Here is a 16787-nt window from a genome sequence, read left to right on the forward strand (position 1 = left end):
AGCTTGCCTGCGCTGCAGCTCCGCACTGCGCGGGAGCGTACCCGGCATAAGCAAGCCGTGCAATCTCGACGCCCTCCTTGGTGTCAGCTAAACCGGTCTTGCTCAACGGTGTACGAACTTACGATGCATCGGACTAATTGCCTGGTGCCATAAATAAATGAGTACGTACCAAACCAGCCAGACTAAGGGACGTGGGATAATGCAGCCAGGTGAACTGCCTGATACCGATGTTCCACGGCTGCTACATCGAACATGCCCGTTGAGAAGATTCGCTCGCTGTTAACTGCCTAGAACATATTCTTGAGTATCAACCGTGAAGGACCTCGAAACCATTCGTATAGGGACCGCTCTGTTACCTTGAGTAACAGAAGATTGACGTTACACAGTTGTTAGTTGGATGCCTCGGTTCAGGACGCCTTCCCAGTCCCATATGCGCCCCAGTCCCAACGCGTAGTAATCTACCCGGTCTGTGAACAGGGACTGGGCCAATACTAGGGGCCTAGGCGCTCCTTTGGCTCCAACGCGACTTAGAGAGACGTTCAGCCCGTCAGCGCGTCGCATGTCCGGTTACCGGAGATGCCCCAGTTGTGTGTCGGGCTGCTTCGTGCTGCACTGCCAGTCGATACCCTAGTCCCACCGGTGTCAGTGTCAGTTTGCATTTTCCGTAGTTCAGCTCCGCTTTGGTGTTTATGGTTGCGCCTCACGCACTTCGCAGTCAGACGTGCAGCCGCTAATGCTATTGCTGATGTCTTTTTTCGTATGTTGTTTGCTGCAGGATCCCGCGAGCCACCAGTTGCAAGGTCCGTGCTATGGGTGGTGTCTTGCGCCCGCCTTTAAAGCACCACACACTCTGTAACTGCACCATCCAAGCCTGCTTTTGGAGGTGCTCGCCGCGGGTGGTGAGCGAGGACATTTCGAATATTTTTTCCGTGCGTCTGTTTCTGACTGACGCGACCCCTGACTCCAATGAAGCCTCGCCATCTGATGAGCTTGGCGAGTTGTCATTTCCCGGGGTGTTCCTATCCACTCGGATGTGTTGTTTTCGCGTCTCATATGTGCCCTGGGTCGAGGGTTGACACGGCGACAGAAGCATGGTGGATCGCGGCAGCGATGGCGCGCTGGGGCATCGGCTCTTGAGCGACGCCTCGCAGCAACAACGCGCTCACGATGACTCCTCGAATGGGAGGCCAGCCGACGCAAAAACGGGTTCGCAGGAGAGATCCGCGGCCGGCGACAGACTTGAAGGAGGGAGTCATTATGGTCGCGACGGCGTGGAGGGGGCGGTTGAGCGGCTCGAAGGAGGGTCTGGTGGCCACAGCGCTGAAGCCGACCACAAGTGCGAAGCAGGGCGCATCGGCAGGCTCTTTTTGTTGCTTGGCATCTGCACGACGATGCCATGGAACAGCTTACTAACAAGCTTGCCAATCTTCACTCTTACATACTTCCCCGCGTACAAGTGGGGGACTTGCAGGTGAAACCCCACAGAGGTGCGCCTGCCGCGAGGCTCGCGCGAAGCCTCGTTCTGCCTCAAAGCCACCTGCTCAAGATAGAAGGTCTACTCACGGACCAGGCCGGCGGCGGCGGCGTGGGATACACCATTGTGGCCCTCTATGTGGGGACAGGACGAGCGACCTGTCGAAGTCGATGACCAGAAACGTGTCGCATCTGGCAACCTAAAAACGTGTATGTGCGGTGGTATGCTCACTCATGCGCATCATCGTGCGCACGCGCAGATGTGTATTTCCACGAGGACCGCAGTGACAAAACACATGCTGAACTGCAACACATACTGAAACGAAGTATTCCGACGGACCTCAGAAGACATGCAGAACTGTGTGAAGAGGGCCGTGTGCGTGAATGCGTTGTAACGAACAATGAACAGAGGGCCACAGTGACTGCAGACGCGTCACGGGAGATGGCGTCTTTCTCTGTTTGGTTTGCTCTTCAGCGCCCAGATCAACTCGGCAGCCCTTCTATTGATCCAGCCCCTGCTTGGATGGATCATGCCTCGCATGTCTCTGGCCTCGTGTTACGTCGCCTCTCTCGGGGCTCTGCTGGTCGCAGCTATCCTTGTTCCCCTCTTTGGATATCTCTTCCAGACGACGTTGTTCGGTTTCGCCGCCTGCCTTTCCGCTCTCTTCATCCTCGCCGCATCTGGCGCGTTCGTCCAAGCTACAGCCTTCGGTGAGTTCTTCTTACATCTGCGGGGAGATCTAGCTGAATTGAACTGTCCGAACGGGCAATTCGGAACAGGGGAGGAGCTTCCCGCCGACATAGCCTGCATGATGGACGCAAAGGTGCATGGACCGACAACAGGCTGGACATGTCCTCTGCAGATGCTGTGCGCACGCGTAGCAAAACGTAGAAAAGTCTGTGGTGTAGGCGACACGCAGCTGTTGGAACAAAGCGATTCCCCTTTCTCCCCATCATAGATCCTCGTGTGCGTGTTGCCATTTGCACTGTTGTGTTTCACCTTAGTCCTAGCGGCTTCCGCAGCCGACGAGCGCTATCTCTTCCGGTTTTTTGTGGGGCAAGCGGCTGCTGGAGTTCTTGCGGCGTTGTGTGGTTTCACGCCCTACCTGATTCGGCAAGTGCTCCGCCACAGAGAAACGCGATTCATGGCCTCCGCGTTCCCTCACCTGGCGGATCTCTCGCCGCTGAGTCACTCGAGCGTCGCTCACATCGATTCGGAACTTCCTCACGCGGCGGACAACTTGACCGGAGTTCCGCTGCTGCTGCGCAGGGATGTGGTGACTGCTGCCCCTGTCGCGAACGACGATGAAACAACCTGGTCCCTGTACAGCTCGGTCTTTGTGTTCACCGTCTGCACCTTTTTAACTCTTGTCTGCCTCATCTCGTACCGGGCTCTGACCAAATCGCGGACGTTTTCCAAGCTTCTTGCCCTGCCTGCCTCGCCCGAAAGCAGCGAGCGCGACGCAGGGAGAGAGGAAACCGTTCCTCTTGCTGCCGACGCCAGTCCCCACGCGCGACGAGAGCCGACCGCGGTCGCGACCTGGGCTGCGCGGCTGCAGGGGGCAGAGACACAAGAAACAAACGAGCACGCGGGCGATGGGGGATCGCGGACGCGGGGTGGGCGTGGAGGCGTTGCAGGCTCAGGCGCGACGGCCGGCGCCAGCAAAGAGTCGTGGGCGGATAAAAGAGTCAAAGCCGAGCAGCGGAACCTCTTCCTGACTCTCTTTGTCACCGGTCTTGTCTTTCCCGGTACGCACGTATAGCGCCACTCCCCCCCGTCGGCTCCCCCTTCCCCTTCCTCTCCCTGTTGGAGTCTGCTCTAGACAGCTGAACTAGAATTTGAAAGGGCTTCCGCCCGTGAACTGCCTCTCTCTTGGCTAGTGTGTGTTGCTCTTTTTTCCAGATGAGTGGCCCCGTTTTCTGTCTCGTGCGTAACTCGGTAGTTCCTCCTCTTTGCTGCAGCAGGGTGGAGGTTTTGTGAGACAGCCTTTGACTCGCGCTACATAGGTGGGCGTGCCGCCTTTAGGGTAGTTTGTTGGAGCTCTCCTTGAACCACGGCTTCAAGAACGCCTTGTAACGGCGCCGAGGTGTACCTGTATTCCCTTTCACGTGGTATCTGGCGCTTTTTGCTCATTTGTTTTCCTTTGTGGCTCGCTGGTTCGCGTTGTTTTTCCAGCGTGCACAGCGGAGTGGCGCCCAGAGTCCTCGGCGGCGATGGCGGTAGGCAGCAAAGCCGCAGCAGCCACGTCGACCGTGTGGGCTCTTATGATGTCGGGCTTCACCGCACAGCAGCTTCAGCTCGTCCTGGCGACCTCGTTCCAAGTCGGAGACCTCGTTAGCCGCTTGTGCTGTCGCTGGTTCAAGTTCCTCATGCTTTTGCGTGAGACCGCCGCGGCCGATATGCTGCGTGCGGGAGCGGAAGAGGCCGCCAGCGGCGCTGCAGGACCCCTCCCGCTGCCTTCATGGGCGGCGAGAGAAAGCCAGGAGTCTGGCGACGCAGAGGGAGAGGACAGGGGCAACCGACAAGAGGAGGCGCGACGCGGGAAACGACACGCAGAACGAGCGTCGTCGCCGCTGACTGTGCCTGTCGTAAGTCCACACGCCTGCGCCGGGGGGCGGGGGGGGGGCGGGGGTGGGGGGGAGTGTTGGGGGAGAAGTGCCCGGGCCTCCTGAGCTGGCGGTAGTCGCCATCTTTCAGTGCGAGGCCGATGCGAGGGAAATGCTTACACGAAGAGTGCTGAGCGCACCATACAGGAGCGCGAAAGAGACGCTCAGTAGGCATACGACTCAGGGGCCTTCACACGCTGCATGCGTGAAGTCCGCACGCGCTCGATCTTAGAGTGAGGCGACGGCGATCGTCTTTGATAGGGAGACGGAAAGCAGCTGAGATGTGGAGTCCTTTTCTCACGCTCGCCTGCGCCCTTTTTGGGGGCAGGGCCAATCGCTGCATGTGCGTAAAGCCCGCCTGTGCGCTAAGTCACTCTCAGGCTCCACAGGTGGCCTCAACGTGTGTGTTTTTGTCTTCTTTTCTTGCAGGCCCTTCGCTTCCTCTTCGTTCCCTTCTTCCTCGTCTCTCAGTTGGCTTCGCTGCCGTCCGCGAGCCCTGCGGCGGCGCCGGTGTTTTTGAAAGCGGATGGGGGTCTGTCTGCCTCTGCAGTCTCTGGCGTCTGGGATTTCCTTCAGCGGCTGCTTGCGCACGACTTTTCGCGACTGTTCCTTGTGCTCCTGCTCGCGCTGAGCAACGGCCTTTACGCCACGATTGCCGTTCTCAACGCCAGCGCGGCCGCGGCTGACTCGGTTTCAGATGCTGCAGACAACTCGGGGGACGCGCGAAGCGAAAACAGCGACAAACACGCGAACGCCGGAAGGGCAGGCGATGAAAACGGCACCGAAGCGCGGCGTCGGGGCCCTGCGAGGCCGAGTGAGGAAGCCCCCGGGGATGCAGATCACGCGCAGGTGTCGTTCATCGGCGCAGTGGTGAGGGGGAATAAGCGCGCCTCTTCGGCGTCATCTTCCGCCTTTTCCTTCGCGCTTTCGCCTCGCGACAGAGAGAGAGGGCAGCCCGACGAGGGCGAAGCCGACACTCCGCTTCTGAGGCGGCGAACGAGCGTCATCGAGCGCGAGAGCCAAACGAAACGACAGGAAGTGGCGTTCGGCCTCAATATGGTGATTGTCGCAGCCGCGTGCGCGGGGAGCTGGACGGGCTTCGCTATCCAGTACTTCATGCCCTCCAGTCGCTAGCGCTGAGAGCGAAGTCGCGGAGACTCAGCCGCCCGAAAGTGGCGTTCGGCCTCAATATGGTGGTGTCGCAGCCGCGTTCGCGGGGAGCTGGACGGGCTTCGCTATCCAGTACTTCATGCCCTCCAGTCGCTAGAGCTGAGAGCGAAGTCGCGGAGACTCAGTCGCTCGAGCTCGCTATGCATCGAAGATCTAGCGAGGTTCTGCTTACAGAGGTGGGGGAGTCTCCGCCGCACATCTGGGGAGGATGCGTGCCCCCTGAACCGACGAGACTTTCAGGCTTGGTACGAGGGAACTCACGATATGCGGAGGACGCAAACGAAAGCATAGGAACCCAGTGCGATACCCGAAACGCTAAAGAAACACGTTGCTTGAGTGAACGCAAGCTGTGAGGCTCCGCGTCCTCCCACACTCACACGCCGAAGTCCTTGGAGCCGCGCTGCCGGAAGCCGCCTCTTCTGTGTTTATCCTCGCATGATCACCTTGGTCTGGGGGCCGTGTGCCACTGCGCATGAGTTCACATTTTTGATTCACTAGCAGCTCTTGAGGCGCGTCCTTGCTGCGGGAAGACCGCGCAGACTCTCGCGTGACATTCTCTCGCTGCTATGTCGCTCGCATTCGCCTGGCCAGGTCGCTTCCTCTTTTACCGGAAAGCGCTCAAGCTCCTGAAGAGCAGAGCGTTCGCAGTGTCACGACTTGTCTACGATTCAGCAATATGCGTGTTTGCCTCGTTAGCGCCCCTGTGCAGCTACGCTCCAACTTGTCAATAAAATTGTTATTTGACTCTCTTCCCTCCTTTGCGGAGCTGCATGGGGACCTCGCTGACCGCGACCCCCTCTGCGGGCATTCGCGAAGGAGATTACCCGTTTTTGGTCGCCGTGAGTGCCTTACAGCAGATGGAGCTTCGCGGGCGACCTGAAGCGAGCAGCCTGGTGTGCGAACTCAGGCGGGAAAGTGATATGAGAAAAGGCCTTTTTCTTTGCTGTTTATCTGCGGCGAAACTAAAAAACTCCGGAACTCCGCCGCAGGCGTTTGCTCATCTGGACGCGAACCGGGCAGCTCCGGTCCGCTGAACAGAACTCTGAAAAACAACGATCTCTCCACCGATCTGCCTCGATATGTATATCTCTATATATACATACATACATCTATGTATCTGTCATTTCAGTTAGTTACGTTCTTTTAATTAAAATATAATAAGTAAAAATTTTTCTTTCTTTAGAAGTAATTCCACATCTACATTTCCAAGAAAGTAAAGACTCACAAATAATATATACATGTATATATATATATATATATATATATATATATATATATATATATATAACTAAACATATGGGTGTGTTCTGATGGAAAAGCGCCGTCCCCCGGACGTTCGCGTTCTGGCATGACTGGGAGCAGTTAGTGGAGTTAGTCCAGGCTAGTTTCTCCCTAGCGACATACAGCGTTCATTCACTCGTAAGCGCACTCGCAGAGAGTATTGACAGCAGCATGCAGGTCTACAAACGCCATGAGACACGGGGACATTCACGCAGAGACACCCTGGTCTGCTCGCGCAGGTCGAGAGTACCGTGGCCTCAAAAAAGAGACACGTCCCCTGCTAGGATTTCGTCCACTGGGAGCCTCCACGACACAGACAACTACGGATGTGCCCACACAAGATAGCAACACGGCTGAAAAATCTGCGCTCTGTTGATGCACGGGAGCGGCCGGTTCGCGATGCTTTGGGTGATTTGCCTCGACAGAGATGGACAAACCATCAGAAAAAAACAAAGCTCGGAAGGGAGAGAAAGCATGCACCTTCGCTGGAGTTCTCTTGCTTTCTTCGAAACCCCTTAAGCGAAAGACTTCGTTCAAAGCTGCATTTTTTGCTCAAAAAGAGACACGCAGGAGAGGCAGGCGAAGCGCAGTTGCCCCATTCTATCGGATTGGAGACGATTTACGGGTTGCTGCACGACGAAAAGATACGTCTCACCGCAACGCCGCCCTGTTGCACATATGACAGTCGCGCGCATGCAAAGACGCGCGAAACATCTTTCCAACGCGTGACCGTGCAGGCGTCCATGCCCGCGCGCCCCAGCGGAAAATCGTAACTTTTCACTCCACATCGATACTAAGGTTAGAGCGCCTGCATGCAGCTACGCGTCAAATCGCACATACTGCCGGTTGACGCATAGCTGCGGACTCGACTAGGATTAGGCCTTTATCCTCTTTCCTCGCAGTGACCTCTCACGTGAACTACCGGAAAACCAGTCCCGAGTCACATACACGCGCATACGCTTTATGACAGACGCGCAGTCTAGACAAACGCCACGGTCTCCGGTGCGCGCCGCAGATTCGAAAACCGGAAAACGTGCAAGATGCATCTATGGAGCAAGCTTCGTCTTTTTTGGGCTTTGCCTGATTCTCACTCGCTGTCAAGCGCTTCCCGCCTCCCTCTAACCTCCACGTCTCCCTCACCTGCCTCTGCCTGGAGCCATACACACAGGCACCCGTGGAACACCGCCACCCCGCAGCCTACGCCTATGTATGTAAATAAACATATCAGTATGATGCATGCACGTCTGCATGTATGTATGTATGAATGTATGCATCCACGTATGTATGCGTGCATGTATGCATGTGTGAATGAATACATATGTGAATATGAATGAGTAGGCAGCAAGATGCACCTGTACATGGAGGACTTGCGGTGTTTTCGAGAACACGCGCTCTCAACGGCCTCCAACCCCTCTTTACTGTCCGCCGGCGTTGTCGGCGGAGGACTTCAGAATGCCCGCAGGGCGCCCCGGCTCAGAAATGTCGTCTTCGTCCATCGCAGGCGGCGACGTGGACATCACGGCAGAGCGCAGCCGAGCGGCCAGAGACGCGCCGGTAGCGTCTGACTGAAAGGCTGTGCGCATGCGGCCTACCGCAGGCGATCGGGGCGAGCTGAAGCAGCGCACAAGAAAGCGACTCCACGAGTTTTTCGCGCGTAGGCATCGGCGCCCGCGCACTGGTACCAGCTGTACAAATATCACGACATCACTGTGGCAGTTGCCTTCTCGATGTCGGTGTGTACGGAAGAGAGAGTGGGCCCCCCCTCGCAGCGCAGTGTCCGCGTCTAGAGGATTTGCAGGCGCTGGAAAGAGCGGTGACCAGCTGAGTGAGAGACTGCACACACTCGGCACGCCAGCGCGGACGCGCGATGCGCGCACAGTGGAGGAAGGAAGCAGTGCTGCGGAGAGCGCCTCAGCACAGCTGCTCGCACGTTTCTGCCGGCCCTAAACCCTAAAACAGTCCTGAAGCAATTCTGCCTCGAATCCGCACAGGCAACCCGCCCGTGCCGAAGTGTCCTCGCTCACTTTCGATGGTCTTCTGCACCGGAGCCGATGCGGCTGTAGCTGCCGTGATCGTGAGTGGATCCATTCCGCCTCAGAGACTCGGATCGCTTCCGGGAATATCTGGGCAACAGAAGAAATCCACACCGCAGACAACAGCCGATCTGACGCGCAGTGTCTCTCTCTCGCAAGCACTGAGCGGCCGCGTTCCGACTCGTCGCCCAGCGTTGAGGAGACCGCCCGGAGACACACGCTCGCTCATGCGAACCCGCCTTCACGACGTCCCTGGGCACGCTCAAACCGAGGCCTCAAGTAGGTACACACCGAACAAAAATGTACCACTACTTTCGTCTGTTTTTCATCTGTGCATCGGGGTGAGTGAGAGTGGCGAATATACAGCTTAACGCGAAGGTGTGCGCAGGGCGTGGCCGCAGCAACAAGCGAAAAATTCCGCTGGGAGGGCGAGGGCGTTGGAAAGCTTACCGGGAGACCAGAGAAGACGCCATCATGCCCTGGCGGATGTAACGCTCATTGACCTTCAGCTGTCGAGCGACAGGCGCAAAGCCGCCGATGACTCCAACGAGGAGTCCAATGCCCGCTCCCACTGCAAAGGCACCAAACGAGAATTCACCGCGCGCATGCAAGGAGACGCCACCGGCGTTCCAATGCGCTCCTTTACGCCAAGTCACAGGCACACAGGAATACGCCTGGTAGCATTTTCGAACTGGCGCTAGTTATACGCCAGACGTCAAAGAAACCGCATGGGCGTTTTCAGACACCTTTGTCAAAAGAGCCAGGCTGCCTCTGCCTCCTGTTTCCCTGTACATCGGCAAACATATCATGTATGTGTGTTCACGTTTGTATGTTCAAAACCCGTAAACCTTTCTACGTTCGAGGACTAGCCGGAACACGCCGCCGCTGGGCCGCCGCGCACGTTGCCTGTGTGCCACATCCCTCTGTTCAATCGTTTTCTCGCCTTCCGCGCGGAGCACTCACATCCGATGGCAAACCCCCCACTGCGGGCGAGCGCGCCGATCACAGCCCCTGTCAAAACCCCGCCCATGGCGCCCAGCCACGCGCCTCTGAACGCGACAAACATACAGAAACAGACGACGCAAAAGTGAGAGGCCGCGCAGGCGAGCCCGCACATATCGCCACCAGACCACACCCTCGCGCGGCTTAGAGCAAGAAAAAAAAGACGAAACCGCAAAACCTAAACCTTAAATCGTCCTCACACATATAAAAGAACATACATATGTACATATCCAGCTATATTATATATGCATATAAGTGTGCACATGTATATATATACAAATATATAGATATGTATATATAGGTATGTACTTTCGGGAGTCTCTCGCCTCGAGGCCTGTGCGGGGCTCTCCTCTATCACGTCCAGCCGGTCAGTGCGAGAGTGACGAGTTGAGACTGCGGGTGACGCTGTCCCTCACCTGCGCCCGACGAGGAGGAACGAGCAAAACAGGGCCATCAGGCCCGCAGCCAGGCCCAAGCCGCCGGCGACGCACTCGCTGACGAGACCCCCGACGAGCCCGCCGGTGAGACCACCGAGGAGTGCCGAGCCGATGAGCCAGTAGCCGCCCCCTTTGTAGAAGGTCGAGGACCAAAGGCCGCGTGAGAAGAGGCCGGCCATCATGAGAATCGCGGCGAAAGTCGCAGTCGAGTACACCACGAAGACGACGATCGAGGAGGCCCAGATGGGCCAGCAGGCGCAGCTGCTTGTGCACAAGCCGTGCGTCTGCAGACAATCGCAGGCAGCGAGACTCGCGCACTTGAAGCCTCCCCACGATGCACACCCAAGCTGCTCGGGCGCCGCTCTGCTGCGGCGCGAGGCCTTCACCGAGAACGCAGCAAACCGCCAGACACAGCCGGCGCTCCCCAATGCGTGCCTCAGATTCGCTGTCGCCGCACAACTCCCAGGCGGCTCGGACCCCACATACAGACGACGCCTGCGGCGACCGCCGAACGAAACCCATTCACGCGTCGACCGGGCCCGCGATCCCTGTGCCAGAAGGAAGGCGACGGAGCGAGCGGCTCGCGTCGAGACATGCTTCGCACACTCTTAGCCTCACACGAAGTCATCACTCAAGGAAACTGCTACCCGAACGCTCCTACGAGCCACAGCAGCGTGGCTGGAGCGGTCACCGTAAGACACGCTTCACGTACGCGTTTTCTACGAGGCATACGGCACGCGTTGGACTACCGGTTTAGATTCTGTATATCGTTGTTCCCGGTCGTGTGGGCCATCCTCTTGCTGCCAAACTTTGTCTATTTATGCATATCCGAGTATATATATACATGAATATTTGTATGTATGTGGACGGATCAGAACCGAGTGGGAAGGAGCTCATGCGGCTGCTGATAGCAGGGCAGACCGTTACCGCCATGCACATTCGTATGGCTGCGTTTTGCCGCCGCGAGAGCCCGCCGAAGACGCGAAACACAGTACACAATTGTAGCAACCAGGCGCTAAGCCTCATTACACATTCCTGCAACCACGCACGTATCGATGAGCCGGAATCAGTGTTGTGCATGCAAGCGCCACAGAAGCTCGCAGGCTAGCCACGGCGGTCGCCCTTCAGGCCCCTGCCCTTTTGGCTCGCCCCGGACTCCCTCCTCGCGCGTGTGATTCCCACAGCCTCACGTTCTCATGATCGTCAGAAGCCTGAGCTTGGTGCAGTTCCCCTGCGTCGTTCAGCACTCTGCGCGCTTCGACCTGCGCGCTGCGTGCCACCAGATAAGCGCCCTTCGCCGCCGCCCCAGCGTCGACTGGAGCCAGAGTCGCCTGGTCGATAGCCTCCACAGGCTCTGCCGCGGCGGCAACCGTCTCGCCCTGAACAGCGTCCGACGCAGGTGTCTCTGCTCCCGCTGCCGGCGTGCCCCCGGCGGGCGCAGCTGCTACACCTGCTGATTCGGCCGCTGGAGCCGGGGTGGGCGCAGGCGCTGGAGCCGGAGGGGCCTGTGGGGGCGGGGCCTGTGGGGGCGGGGCCTGTGGGGGCGGGGCCTGTGGGGGCGGGGCCTGTGGGGGCGGGGCCTGTGGGGGCGGGGCCTGTGGGGGCGGGGCCTGTGGGGGCGGGACCTGGGAAGTCCCTGGTGCAGTTGGCGAGGCTACGGGCGTCGGTATCGCTGGCGACGCGGCGACGGCCTGCGGCGCCGGTGCGGGTGCGGGCGCAGTCGTCGAGGGCACTGGAACAATCGGCGGAGTCGGCGTCGCTGGAGGCTGAGCGGCGACTGGTGCCGCTGCCGCTCTCGCAGCCGAAGCTGGCACGGCAGGCTGCGTCATGGGAAGCGCCGGAGGAGTGGCTGCAGGGAGAGCCGGGAGCGGTGCTACGGCGGCGGGTGAGGCGACCGAGGCGGGGACAGTCGCTGGGTCGAGGCGCGCGCCTACGTCTGGGAGAACGGCCGCGGGAGACGCAAGAAGAATCGAAGGCGGAAGCGGCGCCGGAGGAAGGCCGGAGGTCAGGCTCTGCACCGGATCCACAACCGCTGTCACGTCCGCCAGAGGCGTTGCCGGAGGGTACGCCACAGGCGTCGGGACGCCGCCAGGGGGCGACACGGGCGCGAGGGGCGCAGGCGCGGAGACAGCCGGCAAGGCAGCCGTGGGGTCCATCACGTACGCGTGCGCCGTCACAGGCTGGAAGCGAGTCTCGAAAAGTGCCACTGCGCAGAGCAAGGAACGCAAAACCAGACGTCACTGAGGACTTGGACACTACTCTCGGACACGAAGACCAAAGCTAGGCGCCGCGAAGACGCGCGAGATGCTGCAGCTCCCTTCATCGCCGCCAAACACAGGGGCCGCCTCTCAGAGAAAAGGCACATACACGACTCGCGCTGAAAGTTGGCTCAGAAAGTCTTGGACAGAAACGTAGGCACCCGGAGCTACACCTGTGTGTGTGTCCCATGCGCTAGCTAGCGCCCGCTGCCGCAGTGGATGCGCGCACGCCTCCATCGCCCTCCCGCGCTCATCGACGGAGCCCACCCCGAGGCGAGCCCCGAGCCGCCAGCCACTTGGCTTCAGCTGGGTGCGACGAGGGCCCGTCGAAGGCAAGACGCGACCGTCTCCGTCGACGAGCTCGCGCAGCGCCCCGTTGTCCCAGCAGAGCTCTGCAGAATCCGTGACCGGCATTCCCGCTATTATACCCCTTCAGGCAATTCTTTTCCGACCCGCTGCGGCGCCATTTCCGTGTTTATCATGCTGCAGCGCTTTAGCCGCGACCTCGCCAGTGCGCCCGCCCCTTCGTGCGTTCTCTTACCGTCTCCAGAGTCCGCTGCGACCGCGCCCGCGGAGCCGTCCAGGCTGAGGCACGATGCGCCCCCGGTCGTCGTGCCTGTCCGCGCCGCGGACTTCAGCTTGAGCTCCACCCGAGGTCCTTGGCTGCCTTGCAGCCGGAGTGCAGGCAGCTTCACATCCGCGCACACCGCCACGGCGGCGCGCCCGCTGGCGGCGCAGGCCCTCCCGAGGTCGGCACAGGTGTGGGGACACATGTCGAGCGTCAGGGCGCTCGCCAGAAAGGCCGGTGAGCGCAGCGAGGCATGCGTGTGCGCCCAAGGCAGGGACTTGGCTGCGGCTGAGTCGCACGTCAGCGCGCAGAAGAGCGCCTGCAGGCGAACATCGCAGGCCGCGGGATCCTTCACGGACGGCAGCGCCGAAAGGGCCTCGCGCGCGAGGCTCTCGGCCGCCTTGCGAGACTCCTCTGAGCACGAGGTGCACGAAGCAGCTGCGTGGTCACGGTCCGCGACAGACCGCGAGTGGGTGCCCACGGCGACGAGCGAAAGCAAGATGGCGAGGCGGACAACGAAGGACACAGCTGAGACCGCCATGATGAGAGCTCAGAGGGCTACTGGGACAGAAACCCGAGACGTCCCTGCGCCTCCAGGGGGGGGATAGAGGGGGGTAGGGGAGGGGGGGGTCTTGGAACAGCGTCGAGAGACGCGAGTCGGGTACAAACTCCTATCGCATCACGCGGTCACGCGCATGGAGCGTAACGAGACGCGAGGCCAGCAGAACGAAGGAAATCTTTGCATCAAACGCGTGCGGGCTTCGCGTAGCGTTTGCTTTACGCAGGCGTCGCCTGTCGCGGATAACGAGGGCGATCACTCCTCCCGACTCGGAACTCTAACGCCCCAGCAGCGGCAGGCCGACTGAGAAGTTCCTATCCTTCGGCTACAGCTCAGATTCGAACGTCTACAGAAGAGAAGTAAAACCCACGATGCACCACGTCGGGGTGTGTCAAGAGAGGGGATCTTTTGCCGCACCCTAAAACAAAGGACGAGTTTTTAGATCAACCGGAACGCTGCATTAGACATGAGAATGAAGAAAACAACCTCCGAATGTCACAATACGGCAGAAAAACCTCTCAACGATTGAAGGTTTTTCCCAGGCCCAGGTTTACAGGAAGTCGAGCGTGCCTCCTGCCGCGTCTGCATGCCCTTTTCCCGAAACGGTTAGGCGGCCGTGGGTCGATGCACTCTGAAATCTCAGAAATAGAAAATCGTCGAATGCGAGAACGAAGTCTTCGCATATCTCGCCGTGAGGTATCTTCACGGAAGCGCTACATCATACTCGATCGAAACCACGGCTCGGTGAACACCTCTTCAGGCCTTTCTCGCCAGTTGTCGTTTGGCCTTTTACGCGTTCTTGCCACAAAAGTGCTCTGCATCCGCCGCGACGAACGGAAGGCTTGGAGATCCCTTCAAATTCGCGAGAAGAGGAAGGCCAGACGGGCGCTTCAGGGAATTCGACCCTGCATTGATATAAATCGGCGCACGCTGGCGGGGGCAAACGCGGCCGATAACGGCACCACAGTGTTGCTTCGTCGCAAGGGAAAGCGAATTGAATTCGCGCGCCTCTCGGATAATCAGCAAACTTCAGTCTCGCAAAAAAGCGATGAGACAGGCCGGTACGTCGTAGCAACCCGAGCGTGCAAAGCAGCTACTCGCACAGAGCATGCGGCGTGCTTGGGAGGCTTAACCGCAGCAAACACTGTTCCCCGGCTCCGCTGCCGTTTGAAACGGGTCAGTGTCGGTGTTTCCGCCTGAATAGTTGCCAGGAGGTCTGCATAAGCGCGAAGGGATCAGGCGCGCGCCTACCGGACGCTGCGTCGGAGAAAAAACGCCGACGCGGCGGCGATCAATTCTCGCTGCTCAAGTTGTAACGGCAAATGCGTTGCGTTGCTCGGGAGAAGACAAGACGCTCGCGGAAAGTAGAAGGCCCTACATAATCTAAGGCTGGAACACGAGGCAATGAAACCCGCAAGCCGCGGCGGGTGCTTGCCGGCGCACACCGGAGGAGGAATGCCACTTGATTCAAAAGGCAGTTGAACTTATGCGCCTCTGTCGCCTCGGAGTTCTGTCAAATGCCGGTTGCAACGCATAGAGGCTGCAAAAAAGAGTCCACAGGGGAGGGTAAGAGTGCCCGAAACGGCGGCAGCTTGGCGTCCAGAAGAAATATTCGGCCTGGAGAACTGCAGCAGGCGTGTGCCTCAGAACTGGATCCGGTTGCCAGCATTCGTGGGGTTCCGTTAAAGCAAAACCGATTCACCGCCGCCTGGGAAGAGCGGAAATGGAAATACGCGTTCGTGGGCTACCTGAAATCGTTCTTTTCTCGGGTTGTCACTCACGCGCAACGAGCCGGATAAATTCCGGGGTTTTTTTCGCGTCGCCACCACAGGGCCAGATGAAGCTCTCCAGCCAACTAGCCGGACGGCGTATCGACAGCCGCGCAGATTCGCGAGCGCTTGGCCGCGTCGATTGCGTTTTTTCGGGTCCCGCCCTCTCCCGTCTCTCAGAGACGGCGCTCGCAGGGAGCCACGATGCAGAGAAAGGCCGGGGGGGGTGGGTGGGATGGAGCAGAAAGATACGGGGGGGAGGGAGGGTCGTTTGAGCATGCGCGCGCAGTTGTCTCTCCGGAGGAGGAGGCGCCAGCCACTCGCCAGGGCTCCTAAAGTGCGAACCCGCGCTTGCCTCGATGTGCAGCCGCCAGGCAAGATAAGCGAAAAAACTGCTTCTCACGGGAGGTGCGGACTCGCTGCCATCCAAGGAAGACTGCGGAAATGTGGATCTTCTACAGGGCGGGGACTTCGGACTGGATTCGCCTGGGAGTCTCGGTAACCCGAGCACTCCCAGCGGGTTAGCCAGCGGCAGGCCAAGGCGATGATGGGCGCTAGCGGGCGGCGCCAGTTCGTGAGCTAGGGAACGTGTTTTCACCTGCCTCTCCTGGCAATTTGAACAACAGCGGGCAAACGGAAGGCTGACCTATCTTTCAGTTAATTCGGTTGAGTGCTAGAGGCTTTTGGGGGATGCGACAGTCGGCTGGCGGAACGCCGAGGCCGCAGGAGCGGGGCCGTGGACAGGCATTTCGCGCAGTATAGCGCTGGAGTGCTCAAAGCTTCTAGGTGAAAATCATCTGCATGCAGGCTACGAGCAACACTAACTACAACTATCCCACGAGGCGTGGAAGTACCCATCTCTCTCATTTCGTCAGAGCGGGCACATCGCCTTCACTTGCCATACAGAGGACGTTTACGCGTCCGAGCTCGAGAAAACAGAGTATTCTCGAGTTGGGTAGACATCCAATTGCCGTCGCCTCGTTGAAGCCTGCGACGATTCTTCCGAGGACCAGCTCCTGTTTAGATGCACAGTATGGTCGTTCTCACTACTCTTAGTAGTTATATTCCACCAGTGACTCGCACCTTATATACAGACTAGCAACAGTCGTGTACCCGACTACCGGATGGGTTCCATGTTTCTGCTTAAGCGACAACCACAGTGAAGACAGCTTCCACGCAAACATGGATCTCGTGATATCTCTGTCTGAAGTTCCTGTATGCTAAAACGCATGGCTGTCTTTTGTGTTTTCCCAGTCTTCGAGTACCTACGGAGCCTCCGTGGTTTTACATAAACCTCTGTGTGCCCAGAAAAGTGACGAAGGCGGATGTGTGGCAAAGCACCGACCGGTACCAGGTGTTGACGGCCTGGTCGATTCTTCGAAGAATGGAACGAAAAATACACACAACCTTGCTGCTGCCTCTCCGCTGGTGCGTCTCTGCATCAGCAGCTACCTCGAGATTCAAATGCATGAAAACACATGCGTACACATACAGGCATGCATACATCTATAGATGTACACTGTATGTCACTATATGCCGCTGTCTCTGCTGCAGAACAGGAGACTACAGAGCTTGCCGTTTCCAGTGTGTCGCGTTGCTTGTGTCTCCACCAGTGGAGGGGGCTGCAAAT

General features: G+C 58.7%; 2 protein-coding genes across 2 annotated transcripts; one reads left to right on the top strand and one right to left on the bottom strand.

Moving 5' to 3' along the window:
• Nucleotides 1–1091: 1091 nt before the first annotated feature.
• Nucleotides 1092–5214, top strand: BESB_043500 (uncharacterized protein; the record flags this gene model as incomplete). Its single annotated transcript, XM_029362801.1, has 5 exons — nucleotides 1092–1336; nucleotides 1949–2184; nucleotides 2479–3222; nucleotides 3650–4062; nucleotides 4510–5214. 5 exons carry the CDS (start codon nucleotides 1092–1094, stop codon nucleotides 5212–5214), a joined length of 2343 nt encoding a protein of 780 aa, XP_029220167.1.
• Nucleotides 5215–7946: 2732 nt separating this feature from the next.
• BESB_043510 (uncharacterized protein) lies at nucleotides 7947–13370 on the bottom strand (the record flags this gene model as incomplete). Its single annotated transcript, XM_029362802.1, has 7 exons — nucleotides 7947–8142; nucleotides 8556–8654; nucleotides 9015–9135; nucleotides 9528–9613; nucleotides 9983–10287; nucleotides 11194–12209; nucleotides 12803–13370. The coding sequence occupies 7 exons, from the start codon at nucleotides 13368–13370 to the stop codon at nucleotides 7947–7949; spliced, it is 2391 nt and encodes a 796-aa protein (XP_029220168.1).
• Between the last annotated feature and the right edge of the window lie 3417 nt (nucleotides 13371–16787).

This window comes from Besnoitia besnoiti, chromosome III (genome assembly GCF_002563875.1).
Source record: "Besnoitia besnoiti strain Bb-Ger1 chromosome III, whole genome shotgun sequence".
Lineage (NCBI taxonomy): Eukaryota > Apicomplexa > Conoidasida > Eucoccidiorida > Sarcocystidae > Besnoitia > Besnoitia besnoiti.